General features: G+C 36.9%; 1 protein-coding gene across 1 annotated transcript in view; it reads left to right on the top strand.

Annotated features, from left to right (window-relative positions):
• The window catches only part of TES (testin LIM domain protein), a 55,710-nt gene that overhangs the window by 32,550 nt on the left and 2,239 nt on the right, over positions 1 to 20,921 (top strand). The window contains exons 4-7 of the mRNA XM_007525432.3: positions 10,899 to 11,151; positions 12,573 to 12,908; positions 13,836 to 14,051; positions 14,815 to 14,973. Coding sequence (XP_007525494.2) covers positions 10,899 to 11,151; positions 12,573 to 12,908; positions 13,836 to 14,051; positions 14,815 to 14,973 — 964 coding nt within the window. The remainder of the gene's footprint in view (positions 1 to 10,898; positions 11,152 to 12,572; positions 12,909 to 13,835; positions 14,052 to 14,814; positions 14,974 to 20,921) is intronic.

Below are 20,921 nucleotides of genomic sequence, written 5' to 3' on the forward strand. Positions count from 1 at the left end.
TGCTGCTGTCCTTTTGGATGTATGCCATTCTTGCAGGAGTGAGGTGGTATCTTAGTGTTGTCTTAATTTGCATTTCTCTGACAATCAGTGACCTAGAGCAGTTTTTCACATGTTTGTTAGCCTTTTGGATCTCCTCTGAGGTGAATGTTTTGTTCATATCCTCTGCCCATTTTTGGATGGGGTCATTTGCTTTTTTGGTGCTAAGTTTGCTGAGCTCTTTATATATTTTGGTGATTAGTTTCTTGTCTGATGTCTGGCATGTGAAGATCTTCTCCCATTCTGTGAGAGGTCTCTCTGTTTGTTTAATAGTTTCTTTGGATGTGAAATATATCAATTTCTAATGAGCACACTGCTTTGTAGTTTTACACATCATGCACTTTATAGATATCTGCACTGCCCTCTGCTGGGCATAGTTTTTACTCTGTAATCTTAACATACGTTTTATTTTTGTTGTTTTTGCTTTAAATTTTGATTGTATTGTTGCCCAAAACTGTTCCTCGGGGTTGTAGAAAGTCCATTTCTATGTGGTAACATCTTTTATCTGAAGTATAAGATTAGTTATTGAAATTCCCTTTGAATTTATATTATTTTTCTGTTGCAGAACAATGTTATTGGATATCTCCCAATTAAAAAAAAATATTTCAGACAAGAAAAGATCAAATATCAAGGGAATGAAAATAGTTGTTAATTTAATTTTCTTCTATTTACTTACCTGAGTATAGCCTGAAATTTTTACAGGCTGTGGAAGACTAAGGCTTTGGTATGGCCCACAGTGTAGCTTGAGTTTATACCGTTCACCTATCTGGCATTATTTAGTAGCTCTGTGCATTTCCAAAATAAGTCCAGATACACTTTTCTCTTTGAATTCTTAATAATTTCCTAACTTTTAAAAAACCACATGGGAAGTTTTGGAGTAGATGCTTTTTACTTCTAAATGACCCAGTTTTCAGTAAAGGTTGAAATAATATATCTTAAATTGATTGTCCTGACTGCAGTAAAGATTCTATTTCTTCAACAAAACTATAGATCTAATTTGATTGAAATTAACCTGGATCCAAAGACCTGGGTATATAACCTTTCCTCAGTAGATGCTGTGATGCATGTGTGGAGAGAAAGAAGGAGAAAAAGATAGCTCCCTCCACCTCTTCTCATAGGCTATAAGTCCTATTAGATTAGAACCTCACACTCATGACCTTATTGAACATTATCTTGTAAAAGATCTATCTCTAAATATTATCGTATTAGGAGGTAGGGGTTCAACATAAGTTTTTTGAGGTGATATGGTTGTTTAACACCCACTACCCCTGGTTCATAAACCACCCTTGAGCACCTTGTAGGAAGTCAGGAAGTAAATATTTATACCCCATTATTTTTCATCATTATGATTTGTTGTTAGTGTTTTCTGTCACTGCTATACTCCTTAGTGGTCACTTTCTTAGGGTAGAGCACAGATTTGAAGGGTGAATGAAAGAGATCTAGCAGATCTCTTCCAAATGTGTCAAAACTGCTGTAAGAAATCTAAAAGTAGAGCTAGGGATATAGTTCACCAGGTAAGGCATCTTCCTTGCTGTGGTTGCAACCTAGGTTTGAGTCCTAGTACCTATCACCTGAGAGTGAACAGCACTCAAGCAAGTTCAAATGCAGTAGTGCCTCTCCTTATTTTTCTGTTTCTCTTTCTAAAAGTTGGCCCAGAAAAGTGATTTCATTAGTTCCCATCTCTGGAAAAAAAAATCAAGTGAATTCATAAACTTATGAAAGTATAGAGATAATCAGGGAGTCGGGCTGTAGTGCAGCCGGTTAAGCGCAGGTGGCGCAAAGCACAAGGACCGGCATAAGGATCCCGGTTCGAACCTGGCTCCCCACCTGCAGGGGAGTCGCTTCACAGGCGGTGAAGCAGGTCTGCAGGTATCTATCTTTCTCTCCTCCTCTCTGTTTTCCCCTCCTCTCTCCATTTCTCTCTGTCCTATCCAACAACGACAACAACAATAATAACTACAACAATAAAAAAAAAGAGATAATCTTATAACTCAGCCAAATCTCAGTTTGAAATATGAAGAAAACCCAAGTGACTTTAAAATATTTTATTTATGACTAACAAGTTCTATCATGTGCATAAAACTTGGTTTCAGTCAGCCCCAATGACACTGGAGAAAACATCGAGGAGGTGTGGTCATGGAATAACTGGAACCAAATCACCTCTCCTCCCAAAACAACAAATAAATATAACAAGAGACCCAACTGAAGTCATAATCTACAGCTGAAAGTTCTGCAGCCTCAGGTGGGTGGTCATGTGTGGTTGGAGCAAAAAGTCAAATCAGCTCTGGATGGTGCAGGCACTGAGCTGCTCCATTTTGCAGATTTCACTTTAATTGCAGCAAAGAAGTAACATAGTTCCTAGTGCTGGAAGAAAAGAGATAGGGGCTTCAAACCTCTCAGTGTTTGACTAGGGAGTTTTAGCCTTCTGAATTTAAGGCAAGGACACAACATAAAAGGGCATTTGTGACCACAAGACAGCCCAAAGCAACCATTCTCCCCACCCCATCCCACCCGCCACAGAACATACAAACCAGAAACCTAGGGATCCCAAAAGCACCACCTGCTGGCCATCAGTAACCAGTACAAAAAATGCGCAAGCAAAGAAACAGAACTAAATAGCCAACTATGCCGTATCAGCCAGACAGAAATGAAACAGAGGAAATCCAAAGAATTGCAAATTTAGAGAGACTCTTAGAGACAGACTACACAGAGCTCATTATGAGGACTCTACAAGAATTTAAGCAAGAATTAAAAGGGCATGTTACTATGGAATTAAAACACACAAGAGAGGAACTTATAACAAAGTTAACTAAGAATCTTTGAATCTTGAAAGAAGAACTTCAGTCAGAAATTCAGGGAGTAAAAGACACTCTTAACTGCAATCCATGCCCAGGTAGAAGGTTTAGGAAGTAGATCCACACATTCAGAAAAAATAATCTCCAATCTAGAACATATGGCTAGACCACTCTTTCAGTTCAAAGATGAGAGAAGAATGGTTCAGAAAGATGGAAGCAACTCTCCGTGAAATTGCATACTTCATCAAAAAGATCAAATTTAAGGTGAGCCGGGTGGTAATGCAGAGGGTTAAGCTCTGGTGGCGCAAAGCTCAAGGACCAGCATAAGGATCCTGGTTCAACTATAACAATAGAACAACAAAGGCAACAAAAGGAAATGAATAAGTATTTTTTTTTTAAAAGGATCCAGGTTTGAGCCCCTGGCTCCCCACCTGTAGGGGAGTCACTTTCACAGGAGATGTTAATTAACCAAAGGTATTAAGAAAAACATGGTGGTTAAACCAGCGGAGTGAGATAAAGCAGAGAATTGATGTAAAACATGATGATCAAAGAATGGGGAAATATTGTGTGTGGGGGGGTCTCACTGTTAAGTTACTGGCAAGGCAGGGTGATGGAGTATAGTTTTGTATCTGATCAAAGATGGTGAACTTATAGTGAACTTTAAGTGAACTTTCAAGGAGGCAACCATTTGGTTTGTAACGGGAATGAGTTAAGTGTTAGAGAGTACAGGCCTCTGTGAAGCCTGGGAGACTGACAAGGGGGAACTAAGTCAGGAAAGCTTTTTTCCTCCTAGCTCTATCCCTGAAAGGGAGAGACTGACAGGTGAGGTGTCTTTTCAGACCTCCATCTCAAGGATGGGAGAGTTCCCCTATGCTCTACCATGCTTTCACATTATCCCACACAAAAAGACCAACATCAAGGCACATTATTGTAAAACTATCAAAAGTCAACAACAAGGAAAAAAACTTGCTGGCTGCTAGGGAAAGGAAAGAAGTTACATACAAAGGCAGAACTATAAGACTTTCATAAAATTTCTGTTCACAAACTCTAAAGGTAAGGAGAGAGTGGAATGACATAGTCAAATGTGAGGCTAGCCTGAGGATGTTTCTTCCTGGGCACGTGGTCTCTGGGTTGGAGAGAATTTGACTTGAGCCAACCTAGGCTGCTGCTTACCCAGCGATGCAGGAGGGGAACCTGGAACTCTCGTGGCTGAGCGGGAATGCAATGCAGTTCTGCCGAATGCAATGCAATTCTGCCTTTATCGATCTGCCTTTATACCTTCTGAGACGTAAGTGGCAGGTCAGAAAAAGGAAATGGGTAGGATTGGGGACGGGAAGAAGGAAAGAGTGTGAAAGTAGCAAGCTTCCATCTAACAGTGGGGATTAAACCAATGCCCTGCAGGCAGGGCGGGTCTCAGGCAAAACAATGATTATGTAAATAGACTGAGTTAAGCCATACAAGGGAACCTGGCATGATGACCAACATGGATAGAAATAGAAGGGGTCTTTAGAAGCAGAATTAGCCAAAGGAGAAATGATGACCAATAGTCAAAGTTCTAAAAGAGAGGGAATTCCAGCCACAAATATTGTATCCTGCAAAATTACTCTTCAAATATGAATGATAAATAAAGGCTTTCTCAAGTATTCAAGAACTAAAGGAATTTTTCCAATCAACCTTACCTTACCTTACCTTACAAGAAATACTGAGTCCCACAAGAAAGGAGAAAGCAAAGGAATACCCATTCCAAACGCCAAGTTGCAGATGCTACCATGATGTCCACCTGACTTGCCAGGACAGACGACCTCACCAATATACTCTGGAACCCCACCTTTCCAGAGCCCTGCTCCAGTAGGGAAAGATAGGGACAGGCTGGGAGTATGGATCAACCTATCAATGCCCATGTCCATTGGAGAAAGAGTTACAGAAACCAGACCTCCCACCTTCTGCTCCACATAATGACCCTGGGTACATCCTCCCAGAGGTATGCAGAATAGGAAAGCTTTCAATGAAGGGGGTGGGATATGGAACTCTGGTGGTGGGAAATGTATACAATTTCACCCTTCTTATTATATGGTTTTGTTAATATTTTCTATTTTTTTATAAATAAATTAAAAAAAGAAAAGAAAGGAATAAAGGTGGGACCATAGAAAAAATTGCCAAATATATATATGTAACTAGAGATATATAGCTATAGAAATAATAGTCAACCTATATCTGTAACTTTGGGAGAACTGCTGTAGTTTCCAGTGGAGGAAATGGTGACACAAAATTTTGGTTTTGGAAATGGTGTGGAATTATACCCATGTTATCTCATAATTTTGTAAATAAATAAACACTAGTAAAACAAAAAAAAGAAAGAAAACATCAGCACCATAGTATCCTTCCCTCTTCCTCGTTGTCTCTGTTGCTACCTGAATAAGTCAGCCAGAAGCTGTGAAACCCTGGAAAATATTTTTAATGATTTATTTATCTTTTATTTTTCATATATTTTCAAACTTATTATTGGATAAAGAAAGAAATTGAGAGGGGTAAGGGAAGTGGAGAGGGAGAGAGATAGAGAGACACCTGTAATCCTGCTTCACCACTCGTGAAGCTTTCCCCCTTCAGGTGGGTACCAGAGACTTGAACATGGGTCCTTTCACACTGTAATATGTGCACTTAACCAAGTGTACCACTGCCTGGCCCCCATGATGTACTTATTAGTGAGAGAGAGGAAGAATCAGGGCATCATTGTAGTTTATGCAGTACCAGGGATCCAGCTCAGTACCTCAAGTTTACAAGGCTTGCCCTCTGCTGATATGTTGCCTCATGCTGTCAAAATCATTTGTTGTTCTTGTGAGTTATTAGTAAATTTACTAATATTATCTGTGTTTCTTATGTGCCTATATAAGCGCATATTATAGTTGTCCATTGCTGCATAAGAAATCATTACAGATTTTGTAGGTTGAAGCACCACCTATTAATTAATTCAACATGTATTTATTCTTGAAGTCAGTATCTGGGTAAATTTAGCTGTATTCTATTTAAGATCTCAAAAGGCTGAAATCCAGGAGTTGACCAAGCTTGACTTTTGTCTGTAATTGCTAGGGAAGATTCTTCCATATTCATTTGCTAATTGGTAGAAACCATTTCCTTGTGCTTCTGGGTCTGAGGTGCTTTCCTAAGATTATTCCAAACTTCTAGACATCATTTTCATGGCCACCTCCCCCTTCAAAGCCAACAACAGTGCTTTAAGTCCTTGCTGCACCTCATATCTCTGACTTCCTCTTCTGCATCCAGTTAGAGAAGGCTCATGGTTTCTTAAGGACCCATGTGATTAAATTAGGAACACCTGAATAGTCTCCCTTTTGTCATATAAAGTAACACAAATATAGGAGCAATTCACCAGGGAGTGAAGGTCATACAGATCATCTGAAAAATGTGTGTACCGTTGTACTGTATGCACCTGATTGGACCTAATCCTCATAATATTTTTTGAGGTAAGTTGTAGTATTCCCACATATAAAATAACTCAGACTTAGAGAAATTAAAACATTTGCCAGAGGCACACAAAAGAGCTAATATTTTGGTCCAAAAGCTTTTTTCTTTTAATTTTTTTTAAATTTCCCTTTTGTTGCCCTTTTTTGATTGGTTCAAAGCTAGCTAAACTAAAAATTTTCTTACCATAAATGGATTGATGCTTGTGTTGACTTCTGTAACAGTGGTGGCCCACACTGAAGCCCATATATGTATATCCCTGTTATAAAAGGATAGCATCCAATCTTTTAAATTATGGATTGTTACAGTGTCAAGACCATGCCTTTAAATCACTGTGAATGCTGACAGCAAGTCAAAGCACTCTAGCTGCTACTACTTTCTTTGGAAAAGTAATCTTTATAAATAGTTATGCTACTTTTTTCCCCTCTTTCAGTAGTTAAGGAATACTTTCTCAACTTTTATTTTTTACATGTTCTTCTGAGTCAGTGATTTCAGTAATTTTCAGTAATACCTATCCTTGATTTAATTCACTAATAGTTTAGTGAATGTATAGGTTTGGCTTGATCATAGTAATCCTGTACAAAGAACTTTTTTAACCCACCATCCAGTATTCTTTAGAACTTCTGGTCTACCTTAGCATCTTTTTGGTGTGATGAAAGACTTTTCGAAGCCAAATGATGAGTATCCTTCCCCTCCCTTTGTAACATTTATCAACATCCCCGGGAGACTAGAATTGCTACATGAGAAAAATTAGGAGATTTAGAGATTTGTCAGTTGTGCTAAGTATGAGAACTGATGAAAATATTCCTGGATAAACCGTCAAATTTGTGGAGCTCAAATAAACTGAAACTGTACGTGCACCTGATGAGTCATCTGAGTAAACTTGCAATATGTATATTACAAACATAGCTCCTAGCATATTGATACTGTGTCCATCCATTCCATGTTTTTGTTTCTGTTTCAGATTAGCATAAAACAATTTTTTAAAAAAACCTTCGTTTTCTTTGGAAGAATGGAATCTGGGTTGTTATAGTATAGAGTTAAATAAACGATACACGACCCTCCACATGTTCATTCATGTGCTTTCTTTTGGATAGCAAGGTAAAAGTGTGCCATCCCACCCTCATTTTTCAATAAAATTTCCCATTTAATAAATGAATTGGGATAGCTCTCTAATGATTTAAAGAGTTTTTAAAAAGTATTTCTAAAAATAAAATTCCCCAATGTTATTATGGAAGATTCAAATAAAAGCTACTATAGATTAAAATCCCAAGGAAAGGACTTACTATTTTTTTTTAACTAGTGTAGTAAATAACACAGATTTTCCACAAGGGAATGCTATTGGCTCCAGGCCCAGAATTTATAATTTTCATTCTTGCATGGTGGTTTGTAGCTGTCTTGTTTTATTGTTTAAATGGATCTTTAGTGTAAGGGGATCTAGAAGGAATGTGGTTATTCCAGTTGCTGCAGTGATGACAGCTCTGACTGAAAGAAGCTTACTATACTTGAGTCAGATTGAGCAAGTGTTCTGCTACTGCAATTCATACCGGAGTAAGAATGTGAATGAACCTATAATCTACATTTGTGATTTTTTTTTTAAAAAACTATAATGAATCAGTTATAAGTTTTCCCTACTTAGAAAACTGATAATTGAGCAGTGTGACTTGTTTATCTGTTTCTACATCACTGCCATTACTGGCATTGTTTTAACTTGTTCTTGCTTACTTAATAAGGAAAGATGTGTTTGGTGTTGAGTAGGTGGAGGGGTGGGTAGGAAAAACAAATTTCCTTAGACTATAAGTTTTCAATCATGTTAAAGACAAATAATAGGAAAATATGTGGATTCTGTGTCTACCATTCTCTCCCTCTCTCTCTCTCTCTCTCTGTGGCATATTTTACCATGGAACAGTTAGTTGTAAATCATGCTTGAGAAACCACTCACTTTCACTCTTTGTTAAATTTAAAGCCTGACTCTCCTTATTTTTTAAACATTCCCAATGGAAGTAAGTCCAGTGTTTGTTGTATATCCATATAATTTCATTCAATCCTCTATCAGTCACTTTGAGTCCATTTACTAAGGTTTCTGAGATATTTGCATTATATCAACCATCTCCATTTCTGCTCTCCATATAATCTAGTTTCCAATTTCTTTTTCTCTTCTCTTACTGCATTATTTGGCTAATTGCACTTTTACATTTTCATTCTCTTTTCTTTGTATTTGTCTTGAAATTATGTAGAATATTCATGTAGAAATTTAGCATGCATTCTTAAAAACATTCAGTGTCATTTATAGTTTTAATAACTTCACAATTTAAGAATAACGAAATGTGTTTCAACTCTCCTGATTTCCTTTATATTCTGTTTTCCCTTATAAATTTTAGTTTCAGTGTTTTCTTAAGACCAAAATGTCTCTCTGCTTCTGTCTTTTCTTTTGCCATCTGCTTTAGATTTTCTCCTATTCTTATAATAAAGCCAAAGTTTTTATATTATCTCATGCCAGCCTACCTCTCTATTCTTGTCACTGTTTCATTTGCTTACCTCAATAACTCATCCGTGCCTTCTCTGATCACTTTCTACTATGTCTGTTTGGAGGCTTTTCCTTTCTTTCCATCTCACCAAATGCATATGCACACATACACACAATGCATGCATGCCTACATACACACACCAAATTTACGCTTACGTTTTTTCATTAAGAGCTTATTGATTTGCAATGCTGTATAAATCTCAGTAGTACAGCTTCTCACCTCTGTGGATATAGGCATCACCATACCCACCAAAATTCTAGTGTCACTCTTACTATGAGATTGACCTTCTGTACCTTTCTGTTCGTACCCTTTTCTATATTTTGTACATTTTTCATATTTCTACCTAAAGTTATTTTTATATAGAATTGTGTTCATCCCCTCCCTCTTTCTTTTTCCTGCTACCAGGTTTATCACAGGATCTCAGTGTATGCACAGTGAATCCAGTGGCCATTTTTCTTTTTTTAATTTTTTTTTCTTTTTCTGTTGATAGGGCAGAAAGTAATTGGGGGGGGGCAGATAAAATAGGACAGAACAAGTGAAACATCCGTAGAACTACTTCACAGCTTGTGAAACCTCCCGCTTGTAGATGGCGACCTGGAGTTTGAGCCCCTTGCTCTTGATAATGTGCACACACTACTCGGTTTGCCAGTGCCCAGCCCCAGACTAACATTTTTAAATCAATTTTATTTTATTTATTGGATAGAGATAGCTAGACATCTAGAGGGAAGAGGGTGGTAGAAAGAGAGAGAGGGAGAGAGAGAGAGAGAGAGAAAGAAACACCTGCAGCCCTGCTTCACCACTCACAAAGCTTTCTCCCTGCAGGTGGTGACTGGGGGCTCGAACCTGGGTCCTTGAGCACTGTAACATGTGTGCTCAGCCAGATGCGCCACCACCCCCCAGACTAAAATTCTTAAGGATTTTTTTCCTCACCATATCCAAGACAATATTATACCCTCTTAAAGTGGATTGTAGTATACTTCCTGTCAAAAATATCCTATGGTTTTTGTCAGTGTTTCCTTTTTATAAATAAAAAATTTTAAATATATATATATATATATACATATACATATGTATAGTTATATATGAATGTGTATGTGTAATATCTATCTCCCCACCAGGCAGTAAGTTCTAGGATATCAGTGACTAGGCCCATTGTTCTCACCGTGATATCCTAATGCCATTTAAACTGGTTGACTGACACTGGGCATTCATATGGTGAGTGGATGAATTAATGAATGACTGAATGAGTGAGTATGTACTATGTCAGATTGGGCAATGGAGTGGTGTTCTTTAGCTAGAAGAAAAGAAGGTCAGAAGCTTTAATTTATTTGTATATATATATATATATATATATATATATATATATATATTAAAGCACATGGTAGCTAATCACTAAATGAAGAAATAAAAGAAGGCAAGGGAAAGAAATGAAAAGGGAGAAATGAAAGGAAGGAATGCATTTGAAAGAGGATAAGAATGTAACAAGAGGTTAAATCTAGAGTTGTCGTTCTTGATCAAGTCAATCTCATTACCTCTTATTAAAGAAATATTGGGGGTGGGATAGATAGTATAATGGCTATGCAAAGAGATTGTCATGCCTAAGGCCCCCAAATCCCAGGTTCAATCCCCAGCAACACAGTAAGCCATAGCTGAGCAGTGCTCTGGATTAAAAAAAATTAAAAAAATATTGGTAACATCTATCAAGTGTTATCACACAAAGCCTCTTGCTGTGCTAGTTGTTTGGTGCTATGTGTATGTATATACATTAATTTTGTTGAGAAAAACTTTTGATGAGGGGTTACCCTCAGATGTATCCCCTTGATCATGTACATTTTAATCATAACCCCATTTTTAAAGGCTTATAAAACAAAGGAAGATTTTTATCTATTTCACTTAAATTTATTAATAGCTATTTTGTATTACTCCCCCCACAGAAAAGGCTTTATTTTACATATTTTATATAAAATACGTGTAATAGTATCTTATAAACTATATATGTACAAACACACTTAAAATCAATTAGCTATAACTAATCATTAACTGCTTATCTCCAAACTTACAGAAAAATATGCCGTAACTGCAAGTGCGGTCAAGAAGAACATGATGTGCTTTTGAGCAGTGAAGAGGACCGAAAAGTGGGAAAACTTTTTGAAGACACCAAGTATACTACCCTGATTGCAAAACTAAAATCAGATGGAATTCCTATGTATAAACGCAATGTTATGATACTGACCAATCCAGTTGCTGCTAAGAAGAATGTCTCCATCAACACCGTTACATATGAATGGGCTCCTCCTGTCCAGAATCAGGCATTGGTAAATAAAAGTGTTTGTGTTGGGGAGGGGAGATCCTTTATTAAAGTTTCTGATTTTTTTTTTTTTTAAGGATAAGTCCTTTAGCCTACTCAACTTCAGATCTGTTATTTTTCTAGATTTCCCACACATTTATTTCAGTTTGTGGAAAGTAAGACATCATCTTCAGAGAAATATATTTTTTTCTGGTTACGTAGATATAATGATCTTCTCAAGGGAACTGTCTGCCATTCCTAATAATTAGTTGAAAAATAGATCCTAAAAAATTAGTCGAGTAACTTCTAACTTACTGAATATTTCTCTTATAACTGTAAATATCTAAGGAATAGAATTAGACATTTTTTTTTAAAAACTCAAAAATATGTAACACTAGTCATGACTCAGTTTATAGCCAATACCACCACCTCACTGCACGAAGCTTCAATGTTGTGGTGTCTGTCTTTGTCCTTCAGTCTGAAAAAGTAGCCATAGAGCAGTGAAGCTTCAGGGACAATAATGATTGATGATGATGATAAAAATATAAACTCTCTATGGTCGGGGGGAAAATATGTAACACTAATCTATTATTATTGTTATTGTTATTACCACTGGTGATTCACCACGAGCCAACTTTTTCAGATAGAGAGAAACAGAGAAATTAGGATTGATACCTTAGTACCAAAGTGTCTGTCAGTGTGGTGGTGGTGGGGGGCTAGCTCAAGTCAACAGTATTTATTTTGCTACTATGAGGACCCAAACTGTAACTTTTTTAAAACCAAGATCCTTCTAATTTAACTAAATAAGATGTGTGTATGTGTGTGTGTTATTTATTTAATTCATTAAAGTGATGCTGAGGAAATATTTCGCTTGAATAGTGCACTATTTCACCATGCCTGTAACCCATATTTGAGCCCACCCCCACCACTTTGTAGGAAATTTCAGTGCTATGATTTATTTTACTCTGTCTATAGTTGAAGAAGGAAAAAAAAGTTATTAAAAGTGCACATTGTGATATCTTCATAATTATGAAAATACAACTAATGAATTCTGATGCTATTCTAAACACACTGTCTAAACACACTGTGTTTTTAGAATAGCATCAGAATTCATTAGTTGTATTTTCATAATTATGAAGATATCACAATGTGCACTTTTAATAACTTTTTTCAGACTTGTGCATATTTAGCATAAGTCAACATTAGTAACCCAAATCATTTTACAATATGAAATTTCAGAGAAAAATAAATTTCATTTTCATAAATTTAGGTCAATGTAATGTATATATTACCATTTTTTAGCATGTTAACCTTGCAATATATTTATTACTCATAGTAACTAAAACTGACTTCTTTCACAAGTAACTTGCCTCTGATATATGTTATGAAATATTGCTTGTCTCATGATCAAGGCATCTCACATTTAACAGTGGCCTCCTTGTGCTTCAGGCCAGGCAATACATGCAGATGCTGCCCAAGGACAAGCAACCAGTGGCAGGCTCGGAGGGGGCACAATACCGGAAGAAGCAGCTGGCAAAACAGCTCCCTGCACATGACCAAGACCCTTCAAAGTGCCATGAGTTGTCTCCCAGAGAGGTTAAAGAGATGGAACAGTTTGTGAAGAAATATAAGAATGAGGCTCTGGGAGTAGGAGATGTAAAACTTCCCCATGAAATGGAATCACAAGGCCCCAACAAAATGCACATCCCTGGCGGGGATAGAAGCACCACAGCAGCAGTCGGGGCCATAGCCAGTAAATCAACTGAACACAAAAGAACTCAGTATGTAAGTAGAGGGGTCACACCAGATGGTGTTATTTACATTCTTCCTCCTTGGTTGATCCTATTTTGGGACCAGGCTTCTATTCTGAAAAAGGAGCAGCCGAGAAAAATAAATTGAATTAAAATTTCACTTAGGCTCATTTTAGAGAATCACGCTTGAAATCTGTGCCTGAAGCCAAGTTTTCTAATTATTTGTTGCCAAGGGTAATTACGAGTCCTATGTATCCACAGTTGTTGGCATCATATTAGAACACAGCATAGTAATCTAGACTCATAATGTTGGTGTAATTCATCTCTAACAATAGATTGATTAGCTTTACTTATAAAAATATACCTAAAGTTCAAGTCTAAATTTATATGAATATATATATATATATATATTTATATATATATTCAATCATTTTTTTAAAAACAAAATCTCTCCAAGGTAATAAGATTGAATTCACTTTTTATGTCCTGATAGTAGAAAATTATGACACAGATGACCAAGAAATAATAATAAGATTACTGTACTGTATTTTTCATAGTCTAGTCAGCCAATATCTATCATTGACCAATAAGATTTATCCTGTTTAGGAAAAAAAAATTAACAACAACAACAAAAAAACCTGGTAAACTCCAACGTAACCATTTTGAAAGACTCACTTAAAATTGAGGTGAAATTTGCTGTTTACTTCATTTCATAAGTGATTTTAATTCAGGGATCAGTGGTCTTTTGCGTCGTATACAAGAGTTAGGTTTCAGTGTCTTGGAGAAAGCCAAAAGATTCCACTTCACAAAATTGCTGATATCCTGCTATCTCCACAGACAAATTACTAATTTCAGAAGAAATCAGTTCTCTTACAAGTTGTTTCTCTGAGTCTCACTAAAGCAGATGAGGAGAAATGCTAGTCCTGTGATGACTAGATTATACCAAATGCTTCTATTTCAGTCCTGCTACTGCTGCAAACTGAGTATGAAGGAAGGTGAGCCTGCTGTCTATGCTGAAAGGGCTGGCTATGATAAACTGTGGCACCCAGCTTGCTTTGTCTGCAGTACCTGCCGTGAACTCCTGGTTGACATGATTTATTTCTGGAAGAACGGGAAACTGTATTGTGGCAGACATTATTGTGACAGTGAGAAACCTCGATGTGCTGGCTGTGATGAGGTATGTTCTCTGGGGCCACCTGCGTTAAGGCTCCTTTTCACACATGCCCCCCACCCCACTCCCAATGTGATTCTTTTCTCACACTAAACAGGGTGCCCTTAGTGAAAAAGACCACAAGAATTAACCAAGGCATCACTTATTCTATTTACATCTGAAGAAGCTGAATTAGAGGAATCGATTTTATTCATTCTGAGTGTTTTATTGTGATCAATAAATGAATGTTAATCAGAAAGGTGATTTTTGAATTTATAAATCTTATTTGTTTTATTTTAATGAATGAGAGAGATACGAAGATAGAGAGACCAGAACACTACTAAGTTCTGGCTTATGGTGGTTCACTCAAGGGAGTGAACCTGGGACTTTGGAGCTTCAGGCATAAAAGTCTTTTGCATAGCCACTATACTATCTCCTCTGCCCAGAAAAATAACTTTTTAATTAATCAGTAATAGAAAATATGAATTTTGTGGTCTGGGAGGTGGCACAGTGGATAAAGCATTGGATTCTCAACCATGAGGTCCTGAGTTCAGTCTGGTTCTTTCTCTCCTCCTATCTCTCTCATGAATAAATAAATAAATAAATAAATAAATTCTAAAAAAAATTAAGAAAATATGAATTTAGACAAAATTAAAATTTTAGACTATTCTCAAACTGCAAGCCCAACAGGAATCATATACTTGTGTGTCCATATCCCTTATTTTCCTTAATCTTAGCTTTGTTTTACAGCAACAAGAAAAATGCATGACTCGTTTTATCTTTTTCCCAGTTGATATTCAGCAACGAATATACCCAGGCAGAAAACCAAAATTGGCATCTGAAACACTTCTGTTGTTTTGACTGTGACAACATCCTTGCTGGGGAAATATATGTGATGGTCAATGACAAGCCAGTATGCAAACCCTGCTATGTGAAGAATCATGCTGTGGTAAGAAGCATTCTAGGGATATCATTGCCTCATTGCTACTTTTTGACTTAATACCCTAATTTAAACCTTTTATAAAGGAGAAATAAGTATTATTCTTAACTAGGGCATGTGATTATTATCATATGTTGCTAAAGTCCAGGAGATTTTTTTCCTTTTTTATTCCTTATAAAAATACTGACAAAACCATAGGACAAGAGGGGCACAACTCAACATAATTCCTACCACCAGAGCTCCACATCCCACCCACTCACCCAATAGCTTTCCCAGTTCTCAAACCTCTGGGAGTGTGGACCCAAGGTCACCACAGGATGCAGAGGGTGGAAGGTCTGGCTTCTGTAATTGCTTCCCCATGAACATGGACTTTGACAGGTCCAGCCATACTCCCAGCCTGCCTCTCTCTTTCCCTAGTGGGGTGGGGCTCTGGGGAAGTGGAGCTCCAAGACACATTGGTGGGTTTTCTGTCCAGGGAAGTCTGGTCAGTATCATGCTAGCATCTGGAACCTGGTGGTTGAAAAGAGAGTTAACATACCAAGCCAAACAAATTGTTGACCAATTATGAACCTAAAGGCTGGGATAGTGCAGATGAAGTGTTGGGGGGTCCTCCATTTTGTAGATAGCTAGTAGGCATATTTTAGTTCTATTCCAAAGGGCCTGTGGCTATACTAGTTGTTTTTTTCCCCTCTGAGCCTAAAATATGATATGCAGGTGGATCCAAATTATTATCTGGGGAGATGATCATGGCTCGAAAAGGACAAGAAAGCTGCATCAGGGAAGAAAGCAGCTCCCTAATATGGGAAAGGGGTATAAATGTTGTTGACTGTAAACCCCATTGATTTGACTTGATCTGGGACCCATATTCAGCTTAGAAGCCTATGTGACCTCTGCATCCCTGTGGATTTGAGCTCACATTCTGTGGTCATGAGTAGGAACATTCCAAGCTGCCCCAATATCAACCCATCTTCCTCAGGTGTAGCATAGAGTATGTTGTGCATCCTCCTTTTGGAGGATGGAACATTCTCTAAAGTTATTGATCCAAGTTAAGGGCAAGGTCCTATGGGGGGCCCACAAAGGGGTCTATTTTATTGTTCCTGATAGAGATGACCGGTAACAATGGAGAGAGGGATCTATTTTAGGTCTAGGCCCATCATGTCTGTTTGGGAATCTCAGGACTCCCCAAATAGTGCCCCAGCTGATGGGGTGGCCTGAGAGTGACTAAAGAGTCATCATTAAAGTATGCCAGTCTCTTGCCCTTATTCAGCTTTTGCAGTCCTTGCTTTGATGAGGTTAGTTTTGGAGTGAGTGAGAGAACTGTGATAGGAAATAGGTGAAGAAGGTTATCTAAGTCTAAGGAGACACTATTTCATTAGGAACTTGATACTGACTCACTGCAGACTATTGCATTCTTTTGCTTTCAGGTATATATTTTGTCCTAATTTATGGATACATGTGGACATATGCTTTCTTTCACAGGACCTGGTCTATATCTAGGTTTTGGAACTTTGTTAGGACTTGAACATCCTGGAATGGAATTAGAGAATCCTATGAAAGGAAAGGTCTCACCCGAGTAATGAGGGAGGGTAAAGGGTTGACATTTCAGGACTGATGTCTCTGGACACAGTCTGAAATGAAACATGCTGAGGTACTCGTTGTGTTGATTGGGTTGGGATCCACAGATGCAATATTAGTTATTATGAATTGAGAGAAGCATGCAGGAAAGTGAACCCCACACTTAGATGTTCCAGGACTGGGGGAAATACAGGTTCTATAGAGGAAGCGGGAGATTCCTTTTGTCTTAGGGTTTAAGAAGGCAATAGATAGTTATTGCTATAATCACATTATTTGACAATTGGGATAACTTTGAAGTGCCCCTTTGTTAGGATTTTCTGTATCATATACAACATCACCATAATTTATGTCCTTTGACATTATTTGTATATAGCTGTGCTATCGCTTGGTTCTGTTCTCTCTGGTCCAAGCTTTTAAGAGAGTCAACACATCAAAGACTCACCCTATGTATTAAAAAAACTCAGTCTGTGCTTTAAAAAGTTTGAGACAGTCAATCAATTTCCCCCCTCGTATTAATTAGTGATTTATATGACTACAAATTAATAGGAATGTACATAAACACCATTCCCACCACAAAAAGACTGTGTCCAATCACATCCCACCCCCCCTCCCACCCTGTGAGGACGAACATCACCCTCATCTTCACCCTCACCCTCACCCCAGCATTTTTACTTTGGTGCCCTACTCCACCAGGAGATTTTTAAAGAGTGCATGCATAGGCTCTGAGCCACTTGAAGATTTCTACCCTGTCAGTTACACTGTAGACTAGATAGAACTTGATAAACAACATCCACCAAATGAAAAGTTCCTTAATGAGAATGAAATTGACTGATTTTCTTCCTATGGATTAGACTCCTCTTAAGTTGTTACCCAAAAACTTTAGTCTAATTTGAATGTTTGTGGTTTTTGTCCATGTTACTAGACCACCCAGTAGGATTTTGATTTTGCTACTTGGAAATTGTACAGTGCTAGTTTTTTTAAAGCTTCATTGAATAGATTTAGTAAAGCAAGATGTGACCTGCATAGTGAGATTTATTTGCATGGGCCAGGCATTCTAGCATTTAATGTGAAGGCATAGTTTGTTTTTTTTTTCCTTTTGATCTACCGTGGTTACACATAATTGTTATTGTATAATAGCCAATAGATAGATAATTTAGATAAAAGAGTAGACACAAGAAAAAGTTGACCATATGTGGTAAAGCTTACAAATCTAGGCATATTAGTAAGAATGGATATTTGCTTCTCTATATACAGATAAGAATGTGGAGTCAGACAGAGGTACTTTAGGTAGAGAGCACTAAACAAACAATCAAAAGATCTTCCTTAGTTGCTGAGTAGAGGAGACTACTACTTACGAATAAAATGACATATTTCTGTAATTCTGGATACTGTGAAAATAGGTGACAGGACTGAGTAGTGGTACACCTGGTTGAGCACACACATTACCATGCCCAAGGGTCTAGGTTCAAGGCCTGGCCCCTACCAGCAGAAAGCAAGCTTCACAAGCAGTGAGAATTGTTGCTTCTCTCTCTCTCTCTCTCTCTCTCTCTCTCTCTCTCTCACACACACACACACACACACACACACACACACACACACACACACACCTCTTTCCTACTCTTCTCTCTATAAGAAAAAGGAAAAATAAAAAATAGGCTGTTAGGAGTGGTGGAATCATTGTGCAGACACTTGAGCCCCAATGATTACTCTGGTGGCAAAAAACAAAATAAATAATAAATAAATAAATGAAAAGAAAGTAACACATTATGATGTTAGTATTAATTTTTTCAACCTTTACCCATTTACCTGGTCATTTTTCTATCAACTCTGCTTCATAAATCTATCTCAGATCCTCAGTTACAACTACTCAATTTAGAACTTTATTTTTTGTCATTGGCGTTAATGACATGACCTCACCACTTCTAGTCTTTATCTTGTTCAGAACTCTGGTCCCATAATGATGGAAAATAATGCTTCTCAAAACAAATATGATCATCAAGCCTTTACTTAATATTGTCTCTTCTTGCCTGTCCAGACACACATGCTACAGATTTCCCCATTTGTGCATCGTTCTTTTCCTTCTGTTCATACTAACTACTTTTTCTAGTACAGCCTCGTATTCCTTTTTTTGCATGGATATTCCTAAACATTATTTCCAGACTCAATTTAGACTTAACTCTTTCAGGAACCCCATCCCTGTTTCCTCTCTCCGTCTCCATCTTGTTCTGTTTAGTCAGAGACAGTGCTTCTCTGTTTTTATGGGATGTGTCTGTGCACCATGTAATTGTTAGTACCACTCAGTTATCTTCCACACTAGACTGTAGACAGCTCAGTAATAAAGCTTACCTTTAGAGGGCTGGGGAGATAGCATAAAGGTTAGGCAAAAAAAAAAAAAAAAAAAAAAAATCACACCAAAGGCTCTGAGGAAGAAAGACTAATACTTGCTTTTTTTTTGTTTCCATATCATATTTGCAGTTGTTTAAATGATTAACTAATAGTAATAACTATTATTAGTATTCTATTAATTATTTAATTAATTGTTTTCTAATAATTCTCATTTAACTTCAGGGTCAACATGACCCTTCCTTATCACTAGGTAAGAAACAATCACTGTGATCTCTTAGCTAAAAACTACTACTCTGGATATTAGTGCAAAATTTTACTACAGATGAAGAAATAGTATAAGTTGTTTTATTGAAGGATGTGTGACCTTCATTTATAGAGCTAAAATGTAGAATTCCTCTCTCAAAAGTTCACCCCAGAATTCACATCTGTGAGATTTCACAGGCCTCTCCTCCACAAGTGCTCTTTATAATGAATTCCATCAGTAATTGTACAAAAATTTATAAAAATGAAATAAGAAAAACTGAGTTTGAAGAACACACTAAAATCACGTGGGTCATTACCTTGAGGTGTTTTGTGTCCTCAGGCCCTGAGATTTACAAAGGATTAGGAAACAGTAGATTTTTATGTACACTTCTATGTTAGACTTTTTTGCATAATCATTATGCTTTCTCCCTAGCCCCTGTTTATTATTTCTACATAAAAACTCCTTGACTTTATGCTTACTTGAATAACAATCCTTTTTAAAATCACAGATTAAAGTATGTGTTTTAAAAGATTTTCAAATATCCCATGGTATTTTGTGGTTAAAAAAATTGTAGAATTGGGTGGGCGTATAGCATAATGAGACTTTCATGGCTGAGGCTCTCAAGTCCCAGGTTCAATCCCCCACACCACCATAAGCCAAAGCTAAGCAGTGCTCTGGTAAAAAAAAAAAAAAAAAAAATTGTAGAATTACAATCATGATTTTTTAAAAGGACATAAAAGATCAAGTGTGAAATCCTCTGCTATACACAAGTTTTAAAATGCTGAAATAAGGAACATACAAAGTTTTTCAAAAGACAGTACCCTAAATGATTTATACAGCTATAAAACTCAAAATACATGATGGCTTGCATTACACAGTTACAAATTAGAAGTGTTTGTAGTAGTACTCTGTAGTCAAAACATGACTATTGATGTTATATTCATGAATAATTTATTGATTATGCAAAAACACCTCCCTTACTTCTCAAGAAAGACTGAACTAATATAATAGTAATTGGGTTAACATGACAATAAAGTTTCCATGCTCTATGTTAACTGGAGCCCTGTAGCTCTATAAATTATAGAAATATGTTGCAGATATGAAATTAATATTTATAACAGTGTCTCACCTAATACTCTAGACTTGTTTACCAAAATGAGTTGCAACCACAGTTTGAAGTCTTTTTAAGTAAAATATATATTAGGCTAAGTGATTCCCCTTCACCTACCTACTATCTTTTTTTTTTCTAGTAATTACTGAAAATCACATTGGGAATTCAAGAATACCAAAGACATTTCACTTTCATGTAACACTAGACCATCTTGTTAGTTTCTTCCCTTGTTTCCAAGTGTTAGAAACAAAAAATGAAAATTCAGTCACTTTTAGTCATAGCATATTAGAATAAGAAGGCTTGCTATAGACTGATAGCACTGTCTTAAATTAGTTTTTGCTGTAATATGAAGGTTCTTTATTTTATTCACATACAATTTCATCTAGAGAAAAGTAAGTATGTTTGTGGGTATAAATGCCTGTATATGTAACACATATGTCTGTTGTCTGTATAGGGAGTGCAAGTATTAATAATACCACACAGTATTATACATAAATCATGACTTAAGACAGAGCAGAATCCAAGTCAGTGCAAGTTACAGTTTTAATGTAGACTATTATAAACATGTTCTGTATTTTTGAGTATGACTTCTATTTACTGTTGTTCAATAATTAGTGATTACATACATAAACTAGTAAAGTTGCCACATCAAAGTTTTAACAAATAAGGAAAATAAATTAT

This window comes from Erinaceus europaeus, chromosome 8, assembly GCF_950295315.1.
Source record: "Erinaceus europaeus chromosome 8, mEriEur2.1, whole genome shotgun sequence".
Lineage (NCBI taxonomy): Eukaryota > Metazoa > Chordata > Mammalia > Eulipotyphla > Erinaceidae > Erinaceus > Erinaceus europaeus.